This window comes from Mercenaria mercenaria, chromosome 18 (assembly GCF_021730395.1).
Source record: "Mercenaria mercenaria strain notata chromosome 18, MADL_Memer_1, whole genome shotgun sequence".
Taxonomy (NCBI): Eukaryota; Metazoa; Mollusca; class Bivalvia; order Venerida; family Veneridae; genus Mercenaria; species Mercenaria mercenaria.
The window spans coordinates 42,391,656-42,409,906 of NC_069378.1; the positions used below are offsets into that span (position 1 = coordinate 42,391,656).

The 18,251-nt window shown below is 34.1% G+C and overlaps 1 protein-coding gene across 1 annotated transcript; it reads left to right on the forward strand.

Moving 5' to 3' along the window:
- The first annotated feature begins 5,567 nt into the window (after window positions 1-5,567).
- On the forward strand, window positions 5,568-8,763 carry LOC123539135 (insoluble matrix shell protein 2-like). The gene is made up of 3 exons (XM_045323626.2): window positions 5,568-5,929; window positions 6,750-6,809; window positions 8,481-8,763. The coding sequence occupies exons 1-3, from the start codon at window positions 5,732-5,734 to the stop codon at window positions 8,607-8,609; spliced, it is 387 nt and encodes a 128-aa protein (XP_045179561.2). The 5' UTR covers window positions 5,568-5,731; the 3' UTR covers window positions 8,610-8,763.
- Window positions 8,764-18,251: the final 9,488 nt, after the last annotated feature.

The following is an 18,251-nucleotide window of genomic DNA, read 5'->3' on the forward strand; positions in this document are numbered from 1 at the left end:
ACCTTTCACAGACTTTATTTTTCAGTCACAGTGACCTGTCAGTGTTATTTGTATCATGTTAGAACTCTAGCTTTTCAGACAGTATTATTTGTAATTGAGATTTTGGCTTCATTTCACATACAGTATTTACATATCAGGGTGGGCAGTGCGGTAATTGCTACCCTACACAGTTTTATTGTCTGATAACTAGACTTGGAAGGCTTGTTGCAAAACTATTGTTACTACTTACTATTTTACAAGCAGTCGCAAAACTAATTTCCATCAAATTTTCATAGTGCATTAATAACTCCATTTTATGCTTAAAACTTTTATATCAGGGTGGGCGCTGAAGTAATCGCTTACCCTTTATTCATGCATGTTTTCTGTTTGAGTAACTTTTGCAGTAATCACTCAGTAATTGAGCCGTGCCATGGGAAAACCAACATAGTGGGTGTGCGACCAGCATGGATCCAGACCAGCCTGCGCATCTGCGCAGTCTGGTCAGGCTCCATGCTGTTCGCTTTTAAAGCCTATTGGAATTGGAGAAACTGTTAGCACAGGTGTCATTATCCCTACAAGTTCTATATTAATAGTTTCATTTTAAAGCTTCAGTAAAAATTGTTCCTAAAACAAATCAGTACTATTTAGTCAACATGGATTGTTTGTCTTTCTTTCACAGGCAGAATGAAAAAGGTTCTTGTAATAACCGACTCCAGGGGAAACTGGTTTAAGAACTGGTTAAGAGCTGAAACTGATTTAAAGTGCCCAGATATTGATATTATGGCCTTTCCTGGAGCTGGCACTAGAAAAATTGAAAACTTTTTGTGTCAGACTAATTTGTCTATCTATTGTTTTGTGTGCATAGCAATTGGCATTTGTGATGTCACTAAAAAGTTGACAACTGCAAATGGCACAGAACTGGTATATGACAATGATACAGATGTTGACTTCTTAAAACAAGGATTGTCTAGAATTAAAAGTTTCCTTTTAGGTTGCGGCTTGCCATGTAAATTTGTGACCATTCCACTGTTTCAATAGCAAAATACAATGAATTCAATGTCTCAAGAAACGTCTAATGCAGCAGTTACAAGTACTCATTAATTGGCCTTCACCAAATTACCTTGAAAATGATGTCAATTATGCCAATCTGTTTATTTTGGAATTAAACAATCAGTCAAACCTTAGAACAGTTTCTTGGGACAGAGATGTAACCAAAATAACTATAAAAAGGAGGGGTCATAACAATCAAAAGAAAGTCCGTACTGAAAAATTCATTTATCGTGATTTTTATGACGGTGTCCATCCAAATGCAGGCCTCCTAGTGAAACCTTTAAAACCTTTAAAAACCTTTAATTTCATAGCAAACCTTTAAAACCTTTAAATCTTCTGAAAAAACCTTTAAAACGGCCAAATAGCCTGTAATTTTCACTTAAAACCTATATTTTTGTTCAGACTGCTTGCCGTGCCAGTTTAAAGCAGTAATGGTTATACTACTGTATTTCTTCCCCTTTTAAGTGTTGTTATTAGGATACTGCTTGTGTATCTTTCATCTAGAGTTTTTCAGAATGCTGTTGTGTTCACTAGACCACATACATGTAGTAAATACCTATATATATTATGTGTTTTCAACGAGAATTCTGACAAAAATAGCCTTTATTTACTCTTTATTTTTTAATATTTTACACTAAAAGGCCTTTATTTCCATAGATTGGAGCCTTTATAAAAACCTTTATTTTTGTTCAGGCCTGCTAGGAGGCCTGCAAATGAAGAACTGAGAAAGAGGTGGTATTTTCACTTAATAACATCAATTGCCAAAGACCTTGTTGATATGGGCTTCAAATTTGAGTGACTGTATTCTTAACTACTTGTATCTATAGTATGGAAACTCCAACGCACAGTTTCTAGTTTTCAGACAAACATGTGCTCTATGTCCTTATAATTGTCTAGTTTAGACTTACTTTCTATAATTATATGTACTTGTATAGTTCATTGGTAAGTGACGTGAAAGTCGCTACCTTAATGTCTGTATCAAGTTCAGATTTACTTTCTGTAATTATATACTTGTATAGTTCATTTGGGGGTGACGTGAAAGTCGCTACCTTTATCTATATCAAGTTCAGACTTACTTTCTATAATTATAACTTGTATAATTCATTGGTGGGTGACATGAAGTCGCTACCAATATTATAAGTGTCGGGCTGAGACTTACTTCTATAATTACATACTTGTATAGTTCATTGGTGGGTGACGTGAAAGTGGCTACTTTGCCTATATCAAGTTCAGACTTACTTTCTATAATCATATATTTGTATATAATTCATTGGTGGGTGACGTGAAAGTCGCTACCAATATTATAAGTGTCAGGCTGAGACTACTTCTATAATTACATACTTGTATAGTTCACTGGTGGGCGACGTGAAAGCCGTACCTTGCCTATATCAAGTTCAGACTTACTTTCTATAATCATATTGCATATTCATTGGTGGATGACGTGAAAGTCGCTACCAATATTATAAGTGTCAGCTGAGACTTACTTTCTATAATTACCTACTTGTATAGTTCATTGGTGGGTGATGTGATAGTCGCTACCAATATCTATATCAAGTTCAAACATAATTTATGTCAAGTTTAGGCTTATTTTATGTAAAGTTCAGACTTACTTTGTATGATTACACTAATACTCCATTGGTGGGTGCTGTGAAAGTCGCTACCAACATTATGTGTTAAGCTGAGGATTACTTTCTATAATTATATAATTGTATAGTTCATTGATGGGTGACGTGACAGTCGCTACCAATATCTATATCAAGTTCAGACGTAATTTATGTCAAGTTGAGACTTATTTTATGTCAAGTTCAGACTTATTTTATATCAAGTTCAGACTTACTTTGTATGATTATACTAACATTTCATTGGTGGGTGATGTGAGAGTCGCTACCAGTATTATAAGTGTCATGTTGACACTTACTTTCTATGATTATATACTTGTTTAGTTCATTGGTTTGTTACGTGAATGTCACTACCAATATCTATATCAAGTTTAATCTGATTTCTGTCGCAAGTTCAGACTTATTTTCCTAAGATCAATCATACCGTAATTAGTTCATTTGGGTGTGACATATATATATATATATATGTGTCAAGTTCAGACTTACTCTGTATGATTACACTAATAATCTGCATGCATGCATTTCAATTATTACTGGCATTGCAGTCTGTGCCATATGTAGCTGTTACACTGACAAATTTTTAACAGTATTTACAATGGTCAATACAAACACAATTTATTTATAAAAAATTTAAATCTGCATAATTATCTTCCAATAAATAACTTTGAAGTTGATCGACTGTCTATATTCATGATTCTTGTGCCAGCTGAGAAGGAAAAATGATCAGAAGGTAATTAAATTACACGATAATTGCATGTTCTTTGTATGAAACGTTTATGTTTCTTTGTTGAACATTTAGTTTAGTTACATGTATGCAACATTGATTTTTTTACGTTTTTCTTACACTTCTTTTGTATTATGTTCTCTAATTATGCACAGTGTGACAGTAGATATTTTAAAAACAACTAAACATTAAACATTCATTACATTTATTCTTAAAAAGTAATATTTTGGACATTGTTTCCATATTTAAAATGTACGTAAATTCTACTCTTACGTAGGCCCAGTTCCGTATGGGGAAAAATAACATTGAACTTAAACTATAGGCGGAATTTTACAAAGTCAAGCTTGGGCAAAGAAGTATGGGTTTTATTTATGTCCGTATATATTGTCGTTTAAGCTACGCTCGCTTAGAGGCTTTGCCTTTTTCATATTAATTTTTACAGAATGACAAACATATTATAGCAAAAACATTGCGACTAATACAGATATACAATGCACTTGGTAAGTATCTAAAAAAACAAACAAGAAAGCGTTTAACATTGTATTCAATCTTGCAGTTCGAAAAGTCGCTATAAATGATCTGCAAGTAGCTTACAAACCTTCAGGTTCTTCATTAAAGTACTTTTCAGTGATTTATTTGATTCATACTCATTTATTTTACTTAGTTAACCCAGACTTTGACCCTTAAACGTTGTTAGCGATATAATATTTTTACGAGACTTAGGAAAGAGATAAAGTCTTTGATACAAAGAAAATTGTAAACAAATAAAAAAACTTCGGGAATTTTAATTTCAATACCTACATTACATTTCATTAATAAAAATATCTGTTTGCAATGGTTATGTGATGAAAAGGATAAAAATTGCGAAATAAATAAGTCATAGGCGTTACACCTTCTTAATATGTAAGCAAAATTTGTAGAATTATGATCATCTTTTCATGTTCTAGGCAGATTTCAAAGGGGAAATGTAAATTCTTTTTTTTTTTTTGATATTCATAATATTTATCTATGCTTTACATTAGTGCAGTAATTCGATTTAGTCTTACATTAAGTCTGAATTTTACATTAAATGCTTAAAGTCGTTGAAAATTGATTTGATAGACAGGTTTAAAGTTAAAAAGATATGAGTGTACATTCAAAAACACTTATATAAGATATGAGTGTACATTCAAAAACACTCATATTCCATGCTGAATTACATAATCGTCTTTACAATAATTTTAACATTTATGCACATGTACTATGGTACATTTAAAAGTCATTGTAAAATTGTTTTATTTAATAATGTTAATAATGTGCATAAACGGATTTGCTTTTTAGAAAGTAAACAGACCCTTTGCTTTCGACCTTAATTTTCTAATGTTTAAAATGGAATAAGGAATTCGTAACGTCTGTTAATTAACAACTAGTCTTAACTAAACGCGACGTAAATGCGCAAAGGTATATATTATGTGTGAAGCGAAACATTTATTTGTACAATGATACCAAAGGACCAAAAAATATAGCAACTCTGAATCCAAGTACGGGAAAGCTACGCCGACACAATCTTAGGTACGTTAGTGCTTGGGAAAACCCCGGGTTCATCTTAGGATACTGTTTCAGCCAAAGGCGGGCACCTTGGCAGAACCACCGACCTTCTGTAAGTCAGCTGAAATGTTTCCTAATATGAAAGAATTTTACACACCAGGCAAGATTTAGAGCTACATGTACATTAGTTAATAACATAACTTTCCTACGACACCTTTCAATACTAACTTGCATTTTTATTATGTTGGAATCTGATAGCAGGGCAGATTTAAACATAACAGGTATATTTTTGATCGGACGACCAATGTACCATATAGACATTTATCATCTTTCTGAAAAAATATAGTTGTTGTTAGAAAATAAAAATCATCTGGTCAAACAGGTTATCTTAAACTATTTTTCTGCATTTTCCTTTTTCGTTTACAACATATAAACTGATTTGCCAATATTAAGTCACAGAAAAGCATATGTGATGAGTAAATAAATGGTATAAAATACTGATATATTTTGTTTTAATCATTTGCTTTAACTACAAATGTACCTACTTATGTTATTTGTAAAACATAATGTCACTCAAGTAAACATTATTTCATAGAAAACTATGCGCTTATTTACAACCTGATGGGGGTTGACATTTTATATCAGTCTCTCCTCCTCCTTTGAATAGACAGCATTCATATAAAATGCAAATTTCTCTGTATTTAACATTTAGCTGACCTATAAGCTGGTGTGTTTGTGTTTTCTTTTCAATCCGTGCTCCGTCTCTATGTAATGAAAGTGGAAAGTTTACTAACTTTATAAGGACTTTTGACTTTCTTGAATCGAATCAAAGATGCACCATTCTGTTTTAAGTGTTAGCATTCTATCCGGTTTCGTTTGTATTTGTGCGTGTATTCACGTCGTCTTCGACCTTAATGGATGGAAGGCAGTGCGACTTGACAACAAAAAGGTTGTTGATTCAATGATACAAGCCGCTGATCACATTGGGGGAACATTGAAAGAACCTGTGACTGCCTTTGAATGGATCAAAGTAAGTTTGTTTTCAATTCAAGTAAGAATAAGCTGTCGGGGATGGTATTGAAGTAGTACCAGATCTGTTTCATTCTTTAAAGAGTTGGTTTAACTTTTATTAGTACTTAATTCATTTTAATCGTTCGGCTTAAGTTCATCTTCAAAGGCTATAAAAAGAGCATGGATAGATATTGTTGGTAATGATATTTTTCATTAACGAATTTAGTTGTTACATATTTCAAATGTACCTTGTATGTTTATGTTTATTTACACTTTTTAAGTTGAATCAAGTGCTTGCTGGGAATAAAAATAAGAAAATAGTAAAATGAGAGGGACATTTCATACAGACATATTTAGCAAACAAGTGGAAATATATCGAGGCGATGTTTTTTATCTAGACGTATTGGCAAGAATTGTTTCAAGTTTGAATGTTACGTTATGCTCAGCAATACCGTGCGCAAATGTCTTGGAGAAAACAATAGGTGAATGTAAGTTATTTATCGCGAAGGATTCATCGGAAAAGAAAACGATACACTTAATTGCAATACAGGCAATTTGCATTGAATATGTAGAAACAAACATGAGTCGTGCCATGGGAAAACCAACATAGCGGCTTTGCGACCAGCATGGATTCAGACCAGCCTGCGCATCCGCACAGTCTGGTCAGGATCCATGCTGTTCGCTAACAGTTTCTCTAATTACTATAGGCTTGCATAGATCCTGACCAGACTGCGCGGATACGCAGGCTGGTCTGGATCCATGCTGGTAGCAAACCCACTATGTTGGTTTTCTCATGGCGCGGTTTACATACCAAAAAGTCTTCATAATTTATACTTCAGGATACGACAGTTTGGGATTTATACCGAGTGTCATTCAAAGCTATATTTCCACAGGAAAAAGTAAGTTTCGTTTAAATATTCGGAAGGATTGTTCATGCTTTATACCTGTATAGTAACTTGATCTAGTATCAAATGATTCTGAGGTTCACACTAACATGTATAGTATTACTAAAAATGAAGTTACAGCTACTTCATTCGGCCAAAGTCAATATCTAGACACGTTACAAAAGATTTCAGTCTTTTAAAGAAAGAACTGTATAATTCAGGATCATTAAAATTTATATAATCTACTTTAACAGAAAGTAGTACGACCTAAACTAAATTATGTAAATAACTTAGATCTAATTTTTTTTTTGTCACACCGACATGTTTAATGCGCACCGTATGGGCATCATCGCGGGTAACCGAACGAAACAATCGACATTCTGCAAGTTAACTGCATATTCATTCATATGCCTTTGTGAACTAAATTACTGGAAGGGAAAATAATAAATGTCTATATCCACTAACATTTTATGTTTTGGCAGCCATCATGGTGGCCATCTTGGATTTCTCTAAATTTGCATCCAGATGGAACCAAATGAACAGCAGTTCTAGAAACTACAGAACCTGACGAACGTTTTGGTATATAAAAGTTATTATTGCAACAGATAGACCAGTTACCCCTCGAAATATGCAAGTAATTTGTTGAGCTGATTGGCAGTAGTAATAAAAATATATCTAGATATGTCTATATTCTTAGCGAGAAGTCATACCTTCAACACAAGCCGTAACTAATCGAAGCATCCCCTGTTGAAATTTTAAGAAAAGATATATGAGTTAAAAAGCGCGAAAGAATCTGATTTGAAAGCGAGAAATCATTGAAAACTTTTATTATGGTATAAGGTGCCTCATACAGATTTTATTATGAAGTGTGTTTGTTACATCAACTCCAATAAAGTTGCATTTTAGAACATCAAACATCAAAACTCGTATTTTTAATTTTGAACGATTGTTCTATATGTTTTATTAACATTTGTATTGATTTGACGTTTCTTGATTTAAGAAATAATTTATAGCAAAACAGTTCTTTATCTCTATTTATACACGGTGGGCGGTTATGCGTCGGGCGTAATAATTTCACGAGGGCGCAGCCCGAGTGAAATTATTTCGGACGACGTATAGCCGCCCGAGTGTATAAATAGTGATAAAGCACTGTTTTGCTATAAATTATTTCGATTCTAATATGTTCTTTATTGTAAAATTTATATCAAATACGATGGAACTGTTTCTTCGCGCAAGCATGGCGCCAATAGTAGGTATTTGTTAAAACACGCCAGGACCGGAAACGGTAATACGTCTTGCGGCAGAATTCATTTCGAGCGAAAATTATTGCGAATTATTCAGCAAAGTGAATAACTAATTTAGTATGTGTATAAATTAATCAAAACATGTGTGCAATGTGACATTTCGTTTAAAACATGTTATAAAGTTAAATGTTTCATGAAATTTGAAAGCGCTATTTCTTGATGCGTACATGGCGCTAAATATCACGTTGACGTGACGTCACCATAACATCGCTGTGGTGATTGAAGCATTGTTAGCCATATTAGAATTATAAATCTCTCATATATATTGAGGCAATAAACATATCAATATTTTATATAATGCTGTAAAATAGCTTTCTTATGCGATTTTGAAAGTCTCAGAATAATTTGTGAGTAAATACTCATACCACTGCTTTTTTTTCAGGGATATGAATGTCATGCAGATGTGCTTTGGATGCATAATCCAGCCAACCTAACAGTGTTTAATACAGAATGCATGGCGATAACTTTAAACAGGGATTTATACGGCGGTGTACGTAAGGGCACCAAATGAAAAATAGTCATAGATATTTTTTTTTACTTTTGCAAAATAAGTGCATTCCACCGTTGCAAAGTTATAGACAGTTTACTGTAAAAGTCGTGAAAGACGAATGGCAAACAAAAAATTAAATCATTGTGTAGGTATAAAATAAATGTAACAAAACTCACGTGTAGTACTTTATTTCTTATTTTAATCCTTTCTTGTAATTAAGATTTTAGTCCACTGCTATTTGTAATCCCGCTCGAAAGTAGTTAAGAAATAAAGCCACATATACAAAATTATTCCTTGGTCTAGGACAAACATAATATTATTTATCTCTTCTGGGGACCGCGACTGGATCCGGAAATGACCCATTACGAAAATGATACTGCTGAACAATGTCTGAAAAAATCCGTAAAATTGCTTATAAAATCGGATATCATGTCATGAAACAAGCCAATGTGATATTTCAAATGTATATATTTACACTTTCTCAGAGAAAAATATATTTAATTTATTTTAAAAGTGCATTTTTACACATCGCTTCTACCTCTTGATATTAATTATATTCTACTATTCTTATGGTGTTGAATTTGAAATATGATTATTTTCAAAAGTTAAAAGAAATATAACATACAATAAGGGGATATAAGTTACCGATATCTGCTTTAAAAAAGTACAGAGAATGAAAGGAATTTGACGAAAATTTAGTACAAATCAATGTCGGTACAAGCAGTTGTCTGTATGATCTAATTTTAAGATCATGTGCAAATTACATGTATTGTTTGCAATTTTATCTTGATCAGATTTAAGCATGATCAAGACAATTATGCCAGTAGAAGTTATACATATGTTTTAACTTAATACAAATGTTAAATTCATGATATTCGTTTTAATTACTCAAAATTGCTGGTTAATTATATTCATTCAAACTTGACATCAACACTGCGAGTGTTTTTACTCAATTTGCCTTCAGCCCCGCGATAACAGCTATCTACACACAATATTATTTATTACCCCTGTATTTAAACATGTTAAAACGTTCTGAGTTTAACATAGGCTTTCTGCAGAAGGAAGGGCATCAGGGACAGGTTACGAAAGACCCGTGGTGACATTTCAACTTCATTATTTCGCGTTTTCTGCTTCATGATTTCACGATTTCCACTTCACGAATTCACGATTTCTGCTTCCTGATTTCACGATTTCCATTTCACAAATTCACGATTAAACTTCACGATTTCTTGATTTCACGATTTCCACTTCACGAATTCACGATTAAACTTCACGATTACACGATTTCCACTTCACGAATTCATGATTTCACAATTAAACCTCACGATTTCACGATTTTACAGTTTTTATCATTACATGTAGGGCTGAAACGAGTACCCTGGTACCCGCGGGTAGGGTAGAAAACCGTCAGTACCCCGGTACATATTCATTACCTGTTACCCGATGTAAACATTTGTTATTATTGTATATTAAATAATGTAACTGGATAACAAATATGAAAATATATCCGTTGTTATGGCTGATTAATTTACATGGACGAGGTCTACATCCTGCTGCCTCCTGTACAGAATAATTTTATGCCATCAAAGTTGACATTTTTATGGTGTTTATTTGGAGGAAATATAAACTACTCCCAAACATGGCTGTCTGCTCTAAATATCCTCATATAAATAAGGATAACAATCAATGATTATAAGGCACATATGTTGTATTTCCAGTATTAGCCCGGGTACCCGTGGGTAATTTTTCAACGGGTACCCGAGTACAAAATTTGTACTCGTTTCGACCCTATTACATGGAGTTGACCTAGAAAACTTTAACAATAAGGTCTTGTTTGTAGACATTAAATAACTTGATTTTTCAAAAGTGTCGAGATGTTAATTTGTGATAAAATCAAATATTATACATTGGTGAAGAAGTGGAGTTCTTATTTTGTGCAGCTGAAGTTTAGTGTTTTTAGTGCATGACATATTAATTAAGTATATCGGTACCCTTTGGGATCCAGGCTACACTGAAAAGCATCCCAGAAATATCTGGCACGGGCGTGATTAGAACCCTCATCGCCAGATTGCTAATCCTAGGCATTTCCATGTTTCATGCTGGAGAGTTTAATAACAAACCAAAGAAGATGTGAAAATGTTCAAGGCTGCCAGGATAATTTGACCTCAAGGCCCACTTAAATAATATTCATAACCTAACAACTTTCAAAATTACAAAAAATCAGGATAGCTCTAGTTTTTAGCCGCATTGACTATAATTCTGCTTCTTTCCCACATTTGAACATGTTCTGCACCCTGCCTCCCCCATCTATAAATGCCTCTCCATTCTCCAATTTGAAATCGTGAAATCGTGAAGTCGTGAAGTGGAAATCGTGAAATCGTGAATTCGTAAAGTGGAAATCGTGAAATCAAGAAATCGTGAATTTGTTAAGTGGAAATCGTGAAATCGTGAAGTTTAATCGTGAAATAGTGAATTCGTGAAATAGTGAATTTGTGAAGTGATAATCGTGAAATCAGGAGGCAGAAATCGTTAATTCGTGAATTCATGAAGTGGAAATCGTGAAATCATGAAGCAGAAAGCGTGAAATAATGAAGTTGAAATGCAATGTTGTCATAACTGGAACAAAGCAGTCATTTCATTTCTTTCTTTCATTATTTCTTCTCTGCAACTGAAAGTTTTTCTAAACGGATCCGATGTGTGATATACTCTGATGGTGAGGCAACGTTCCAACAAAACAGCCTCTTTAAACCGTAACACTGCAACAATGCATGTATAATTTAGAACATGATATATACATGAACAAAGTAAAACATATAGACAGCAAGCTCAAAAAGGTAAAAATAAAGGAACGTTGTCCGGCAACGCCTGCAAAACAGCGCTGGTGTGTTTAAAACAATGCTCACACTCTATATCTCCACCATATTCAAATGTTATAGAACAGTATTCATAAAATTAAGCCCCCGACAGCTGAATGTCTTATTCACGCAAGGGAAACTGAAGGCACGTTACGTGAAACACAAATTGATTGGATAAATAATTATATTAAAAACCTCTGGCCCTTTAGTATTATGGAGTTCATTAGATATTATCATAATAGAATTCCGCATAAGCTGGTGCTAGAGGGCCTGAGAGGTATTTCACCTTTCTAAACCTTTCATGAACAAACTCAGTCAAACCAAGTCTTCCATTATTTTGATTAGTTGATTTCTATGCTTTCAAGGGATCTTCTTAAAGCTTTTAACAAACCATTTACGCTTGTTCTCCATGCCGTTGTTGAAAGCAGGACAACAAATTAAGAATCAAAATAATCAGGAAAGCAGAAATATACCAAAGCAGCTCAGTAACAGGGGTCTTTCATGTTGTCATCCATCTCTTTCGTTAGATTCGATAAAAGAGGAAAATGTAGCATCCAGCTGACAAAGGACTGAACACCAAATATGCACAGTATCTCCAAATAAGCAGGTCAGAACCGCATATAATAAAACAGTTCATAATTTTATCAAACACATTTGGGAAAATTTCCATTGAATTTGATAAATAACTACTGTTTTGATACACTTTGTAACAGAAGTGTTTTTAAATTGCTATTAAGCTTTAAAACAATTAGAAAAAGTGAAAAACCACAGGTCGCCTAACACGACATAAACAAAAATGTTGCAGGCTCGGTTTGATTGAGACTGTTCATGGACGGTAGTGGAAATGCAAGCTACTGTCCACGCCCTCTAGTCCCGGTTGAGCAGAACTCAACATTTGCACATGTTATAAGTACAATAATATAATGTCTCTATCACCCGCTGATGATATGGCGGTGCACATGGAACCTTCAATGATGCACAAAGACAAAAGTCTAAATTACGATAGTGACATTTAGTAGAATATTCTTGCAGTTGGTAATAGCGGTAGTTCTGCAAAAGAACATATTGATGACGTTCATTGAATTCTTGAACTTCACCCTTGCAAAGATGTATTGCCGATTATATAAATGTACAGGAAAAGGTATTTACTTCGCGTCGCATATAACCGACAGACAACATGACCTACAAACCTATTGTGCGACAAACCAGGTATATAGGTATAGGATATAAGACGAAAAGGATCCAATATGTAAAATACTGGACTGTCCGAAGCGAGTTAGCATACTGGATCGTTTGAGGCTTATATCTTACTTAAAACACTGTTTTTAAGCACTGTTTTTAAGACATGACCAATAAAGAAGTACGTATAAACCATTGATTTAAAATATTCATAAATTATTCGGTTTTATTTTCTTTATCGCATTTAATAACAGTTGATGTTTGATTATAAAATGACTGTAGATCCCCATGACCATTTTACGCACGTTTTCCTCATAATGCACGATTGCGCTTTTCTCGTGTTTCTCGCTTTCGTTAGCCCCGAATTTTCGTGGTTCTGTTAGTGCGGAATAAGTATTTTTATTTCATCGAGTGAGCTTCAAAAGTAGTATTTTCACGAGTGGTGGAGCTAGGAAAGAAATGTTGTGACATTTCGGAAACAAATGCTGGATTTATTTCAATTCATGGCAAGAGTAAAGAGCTTGTTGGAAGTGTAGTTGGAATCGGATAGCTGGAGAAAATTGACTGTTGCAGACCTGTGCACTTAATGAGAAAATGGGTTATTTGTTTACCTGCCTGGCACTATACTGTTGTTCTGATTCATTAGTTCAATGACAGTTTTTGCTGGGTTGTACATGAATATGCCCGAAAAACTTACAGAACAGACGCTTTCAATATATTATCGGATACAGCTACTGGTAAGTCCAAACCATACTAAATGATATTATTTTCGTTTCTGTTAACTGGTTAATACACGGTGCATAGCGAGGCGAAGCTTAAAACTAAGGAACACTTTGTTTCAATATGAATTTTATCACTGTTTATTTGTGTTCCCGAAACTACTCTTATTTAGTTACTATCGCAATGGGTGACAGTGCCTGAGGCACCTTAAGTGGAAATATATTTAATGTAGTCCCAACTGGAGTACTGTAAAATATATTTTATATCATTCACTTTCAATTTTTTTCAATATATTTTTCATATTGTACATACGTAAATATCAAGAAGGGACATGAATTATCATTATCATATTAGGTGAAGTAAAACACTTTACGCCAGATAAAACACATTTGATATTGCGTAACAGTAATTTATGCAATATGGAACTATATTTTGAGTTTTTAGCTTAAAACAATATTAACAGTAAACAAAAAGTACTCGTACAAATATATTTTCATATAACATTACCCAAAACACTGTGCAAGCCAAACGGCGACACACAGAACAAGTTTAGGTTATATTTCTGTATTGCACCGACTAATATTAGGTTATCCTCAATTTACTGATTGATAACTAGTAATAGTTTATATCGATAATGATTATTTTCAAAGTAAATCAAAACGGAATATTCTATATAAATTCGTTCATGACAAAGGTATTTTGTATGTGGAAATATGACAAATACAAATCATTTCTAAGAATACGACAGCAAGGAAAAAAAGAAGATATTGTAATGGCATTACGAGGGGTGTTCCAAAAGTAATGTCACTTGCATCGGTTCTCTTATACTGCAAATGTTCTGATCATTTTAACTTACTCTGCCCTTGAAAATACTCCCCGTCAGCCTGAATACACCTTTTGAGCCGATCAATCCATGCGTTGTTCATACAACAGAAAATATTCGCAGGGGGCCAGGTCCGATGAAAACGGAGGGTGTGGAAGGACGGTTACCATCTGTGACTCCAAAAACTCGATCACAATGCTTGCCTTGTGAGCGGGTGCATTATCATGCAAAAGTCGGAGGTACTTCAGTCCTGTTTTGGGGCGGCGACTTTCGTAGTAGCTCTTCAATTTTCTTAGAACAACTTTTTTATTGAATGTTCATGTAACCGTACTGCCTTTTGTCATCGGAATTTGAATGATTGGACCCTTATGAGTGACAAAAATTACATACAAAACCTTCATCACCGTTCGTATTTGTTTGGCAATACTTGGGCGTCTCGCATTGCATTTTTGGTGGCCCAAATTCTGTTAGAACACTTCCGCTTTGGTTCACAATAATAAAACCACATCTCATTATCAGTAACTATATTGTCAAAAAGCTTTTTGCTGTATTTTGGGTACAGGTTCAGAAGTATTTTTGCCATTGTTACACGGGTCCTCTTTTGTTCATCTGTTAACAAATGGGGTAGCCATCTTGCATTTTTTTAACTTTTAGGTGTTTCTTCAAAATTTCATGAACAAGTTTGTCATTCGAGCCAATTGCCTTACGGTGAATCGGCATCCTTTTTAGCAAATAGTGGAATTTTTCGATGTTACCTTTCCACGTAAAATTGCAGGACGACCTGTGTGAGCAGCATCTTTGAGTTGCTGCTGTCCGGTCCTAAATTTAGCTACTCACCTACAAATAGTCCTGTGAGACATTTGGCCCTCCCCATAAACGATGAATATCTACAGGCCTTATGCCGAGTAGCGACCTACCTTTTATGTAGACCCTAATTTCAAGCAAATTTTCAGCTCTTTTCCCAGCCATTTTGTGTAAAGTGTAATGAATACGCTATATACACTGTACCAAGGTCAGTGAACGTGTGAGCGAGCGAGATATTTATCAATGATTCAGTGATCATTTTATCGACACGAGGTGGTTTTGTGTACACATGGCACGATTTCTACGAAACAAAACACAAATGACATTATTTTTGGAATACCCCTTGTATAAAAGAGTGATGTCACGTACCTTTTTATCAAAATTGAACCACCCGCTGTACATTAGACAGTTACACGACAATATGCGCATGAAGGTATGAACTGATATGCCTACTTTTGGTAACAGAAAAGTATTTGTGATAATCAAATCAATGGAATAAAAGATTGATATATTTTTCATTTTACCGTATTCTTGACCTACCAGTTTTATGTAATAAAAATGCCATACAATGAAATTATTTTTCAAAGAAATCTATTCGCTTATTTAAGAAAACTAAAGTAATATATTTTAACAACTTGCTGAGGTTGACATTTCTTGGCATTTGACATCAACATGTCTACCTCCTTTGAATAGACAACGTTCATATAAATGCAAATTTCTCTTTATTTGACAGTTTGGTGTTTGGTGTTTGGTGTTTATTATATAATTTATAACATATGTTTTGTGCTGTAAAATTAATTATAGAGGCATACAGATTATATAAATGACTTCGAAAATTTATATCAATGTGTGCTCCTATAAGTGGAAGTGTTTGTGTTTTCATTTCAAACCGTGCATCGCCTTTGTGTTTAGAAGGTGTAAGGTTTATAAATTTTGTCTTTGTTAACTCGAACGAACGATGCACCAGTCTATCTTAAGAGTACTCGCACTGTCCAGTTTGGTTTGTTTTTGTTGGTGTCTCCACGTTGCATTCGACCTTAATGGATGGAAGGCCTTGCCACTTGACAACAGTACGGTTGTTGTTTCAATGATACAATCCGCTGCGCATCTTGGGGGAAGGTTTTACAAACCCGTGACAGCCTTTAAATGGATGGAAGTAAGATTTGTTTTTGAAATTCTTGTAAGAATAATTTGTCGAGGATGATACTAAATGTAGAACCATATTTTTAAATTCTTTGGCTGTATTAAAAGAACGATTTGATCTTATATGTACATTTTTAATATTTCGGCTTAAGTTTATCTTAAAGGCTGTAAAAGGAGTATAGATAGACTTTGTTGAAAATAAAACATTTCTGAAACGAATTTAGTCATTCAGTTCTCATAGTTCAACGTTTGCCCTTTCGTACGTATGTATTTGTTTACATTCCTTAAGTTCACTCAACTGCTGAAAATAAAAAATAATAAAATATTAAAAGCAGAGGGGCAAAAACGTTTAAAGACATATCAAACATACAAGAGGAAATATATCGAGGCGATTGTCTCGTTCAGTAATATCGTAATCTCTAAAAAAGAAAAACAAACAAAACAAAAAAAAAAACCCCAAAACAGACGAATGTGAGTTATTTAGCGCGAAAGATTCATCGGAAAAGAAAACGTTAGAACTAAATTGCAATACAAGCAATTTCCATTAAATATGTACAAATAAACATATCAAATTGTCCTCATACTTTATGCTCCGTGAACAGACTCAATCAAACCGAGTCTGCTGTTATTCTTCTATGCTTCCAAATGATCTTTTTACAGATTTTATTTTATACTTCAGGGCACGCCAGATTGGGATTTATACCGAGTTTCATTCAAGGCTATATTTCCACAGGGAAAGGTTAGTTTCATTTAAATATCCGGAAGTATACTGACTATGCTTTATACATGTATAGTAACATGATCTAGTATCAAATGATTTTGAGGTTCACACTGTTAGTAACATGTATGATATTCCTCAATTAAGATAATCTTCATTCAGTCGAAGTCATAATTCAGATACGTCGCAAAAGATTACAGTCTTTTACAGCAAGAACTGTATAATTCGGGATCAAAAAATCTTTACATAAAATCTTCTTTAACAAAAAGTGTTACAAGCTCGACAAAAATGTAAATTATTTTTTTGTTGAGTTTCTTGTCACACCGACATCAATTAGTAATAGTGCTTAATGGTAGAGGACCCCCCTTACTCCTCCCCGTGCACACCGTCTGAACATCATCGCGGGGAACTGGATAGAACCATCGAATTTCCGCAAGTTAGCTGCATAATTCACTCATATCTCTTTTTGAACTCAACAATTGAAATGGAAAGAAATTAATGTCACGTTTTGGCAGCCATCTTGGCGACCATCTTTGATTTCTCTAACTTTACATCCAGATGGAACCAAATGAGTAGTAGTTAGAAGTATGAGTTGCTATGTAGTACTAATAAAGATATGGCTATATTCTAAGCGGGAAGCACAACCTACAACCCGTGTCTTTACTAATCGACCGAATCCCCCGTTTTGAATTTTAGTAAAAATATATATTTGAGTTAAAAAGCGCGACAGCAACTGATTTAAGGTAGAGAAATCATGAAATACTTTAGATATGGTTTAAGGTTCCTCATACATAATTTATTATGAAATGTGTTTGTTAAATCAAATCCAATGAAGTGTCATTTTAGAATGTTTATTTCATAGACTATTGTACATCATAATAAGAATGCGGCCTCCCTGGCCGAGTGGTTAAGGCCGCTGCTTTCAAATCACTGGTGAGATATAGGATCGAGCCTCACTCAGGCTGTTTAATTCTTCACGTGAGGAAGCCGTCCAGCTGACTAACGGAAGGTCGGTGGTTCTACCTAGGTCTCCGCCCTTGATGAAAAAATTCACGGATTGGCACCTAGGGTCTTCCTCTACTATCAAAACTAGAATGCCGTCATATGACCTATGGTTGTGTTGGTGCGACGTTAAACCAGACCAAACCTGACAAACAAATCATAATAAGTATACCAGTTTAAACAAAATTACTCATATTTTTTATTTTTCACAATTGTAAGTATCTATATGATATATATGTTTTATCAACATTTTCATTGATTTAATTTGTTTTTGTTTATGTATCTCTCACTAAGAATAGGGAATAAACTGATCAATATTTTATATTATGCTGTTAAAGGATTTTGAAAGTCTCAGAATAAATGTAAATACATTTTCATACCACTGTTTTTCAGGGTTATAAATGCCATGCAGATGTGGT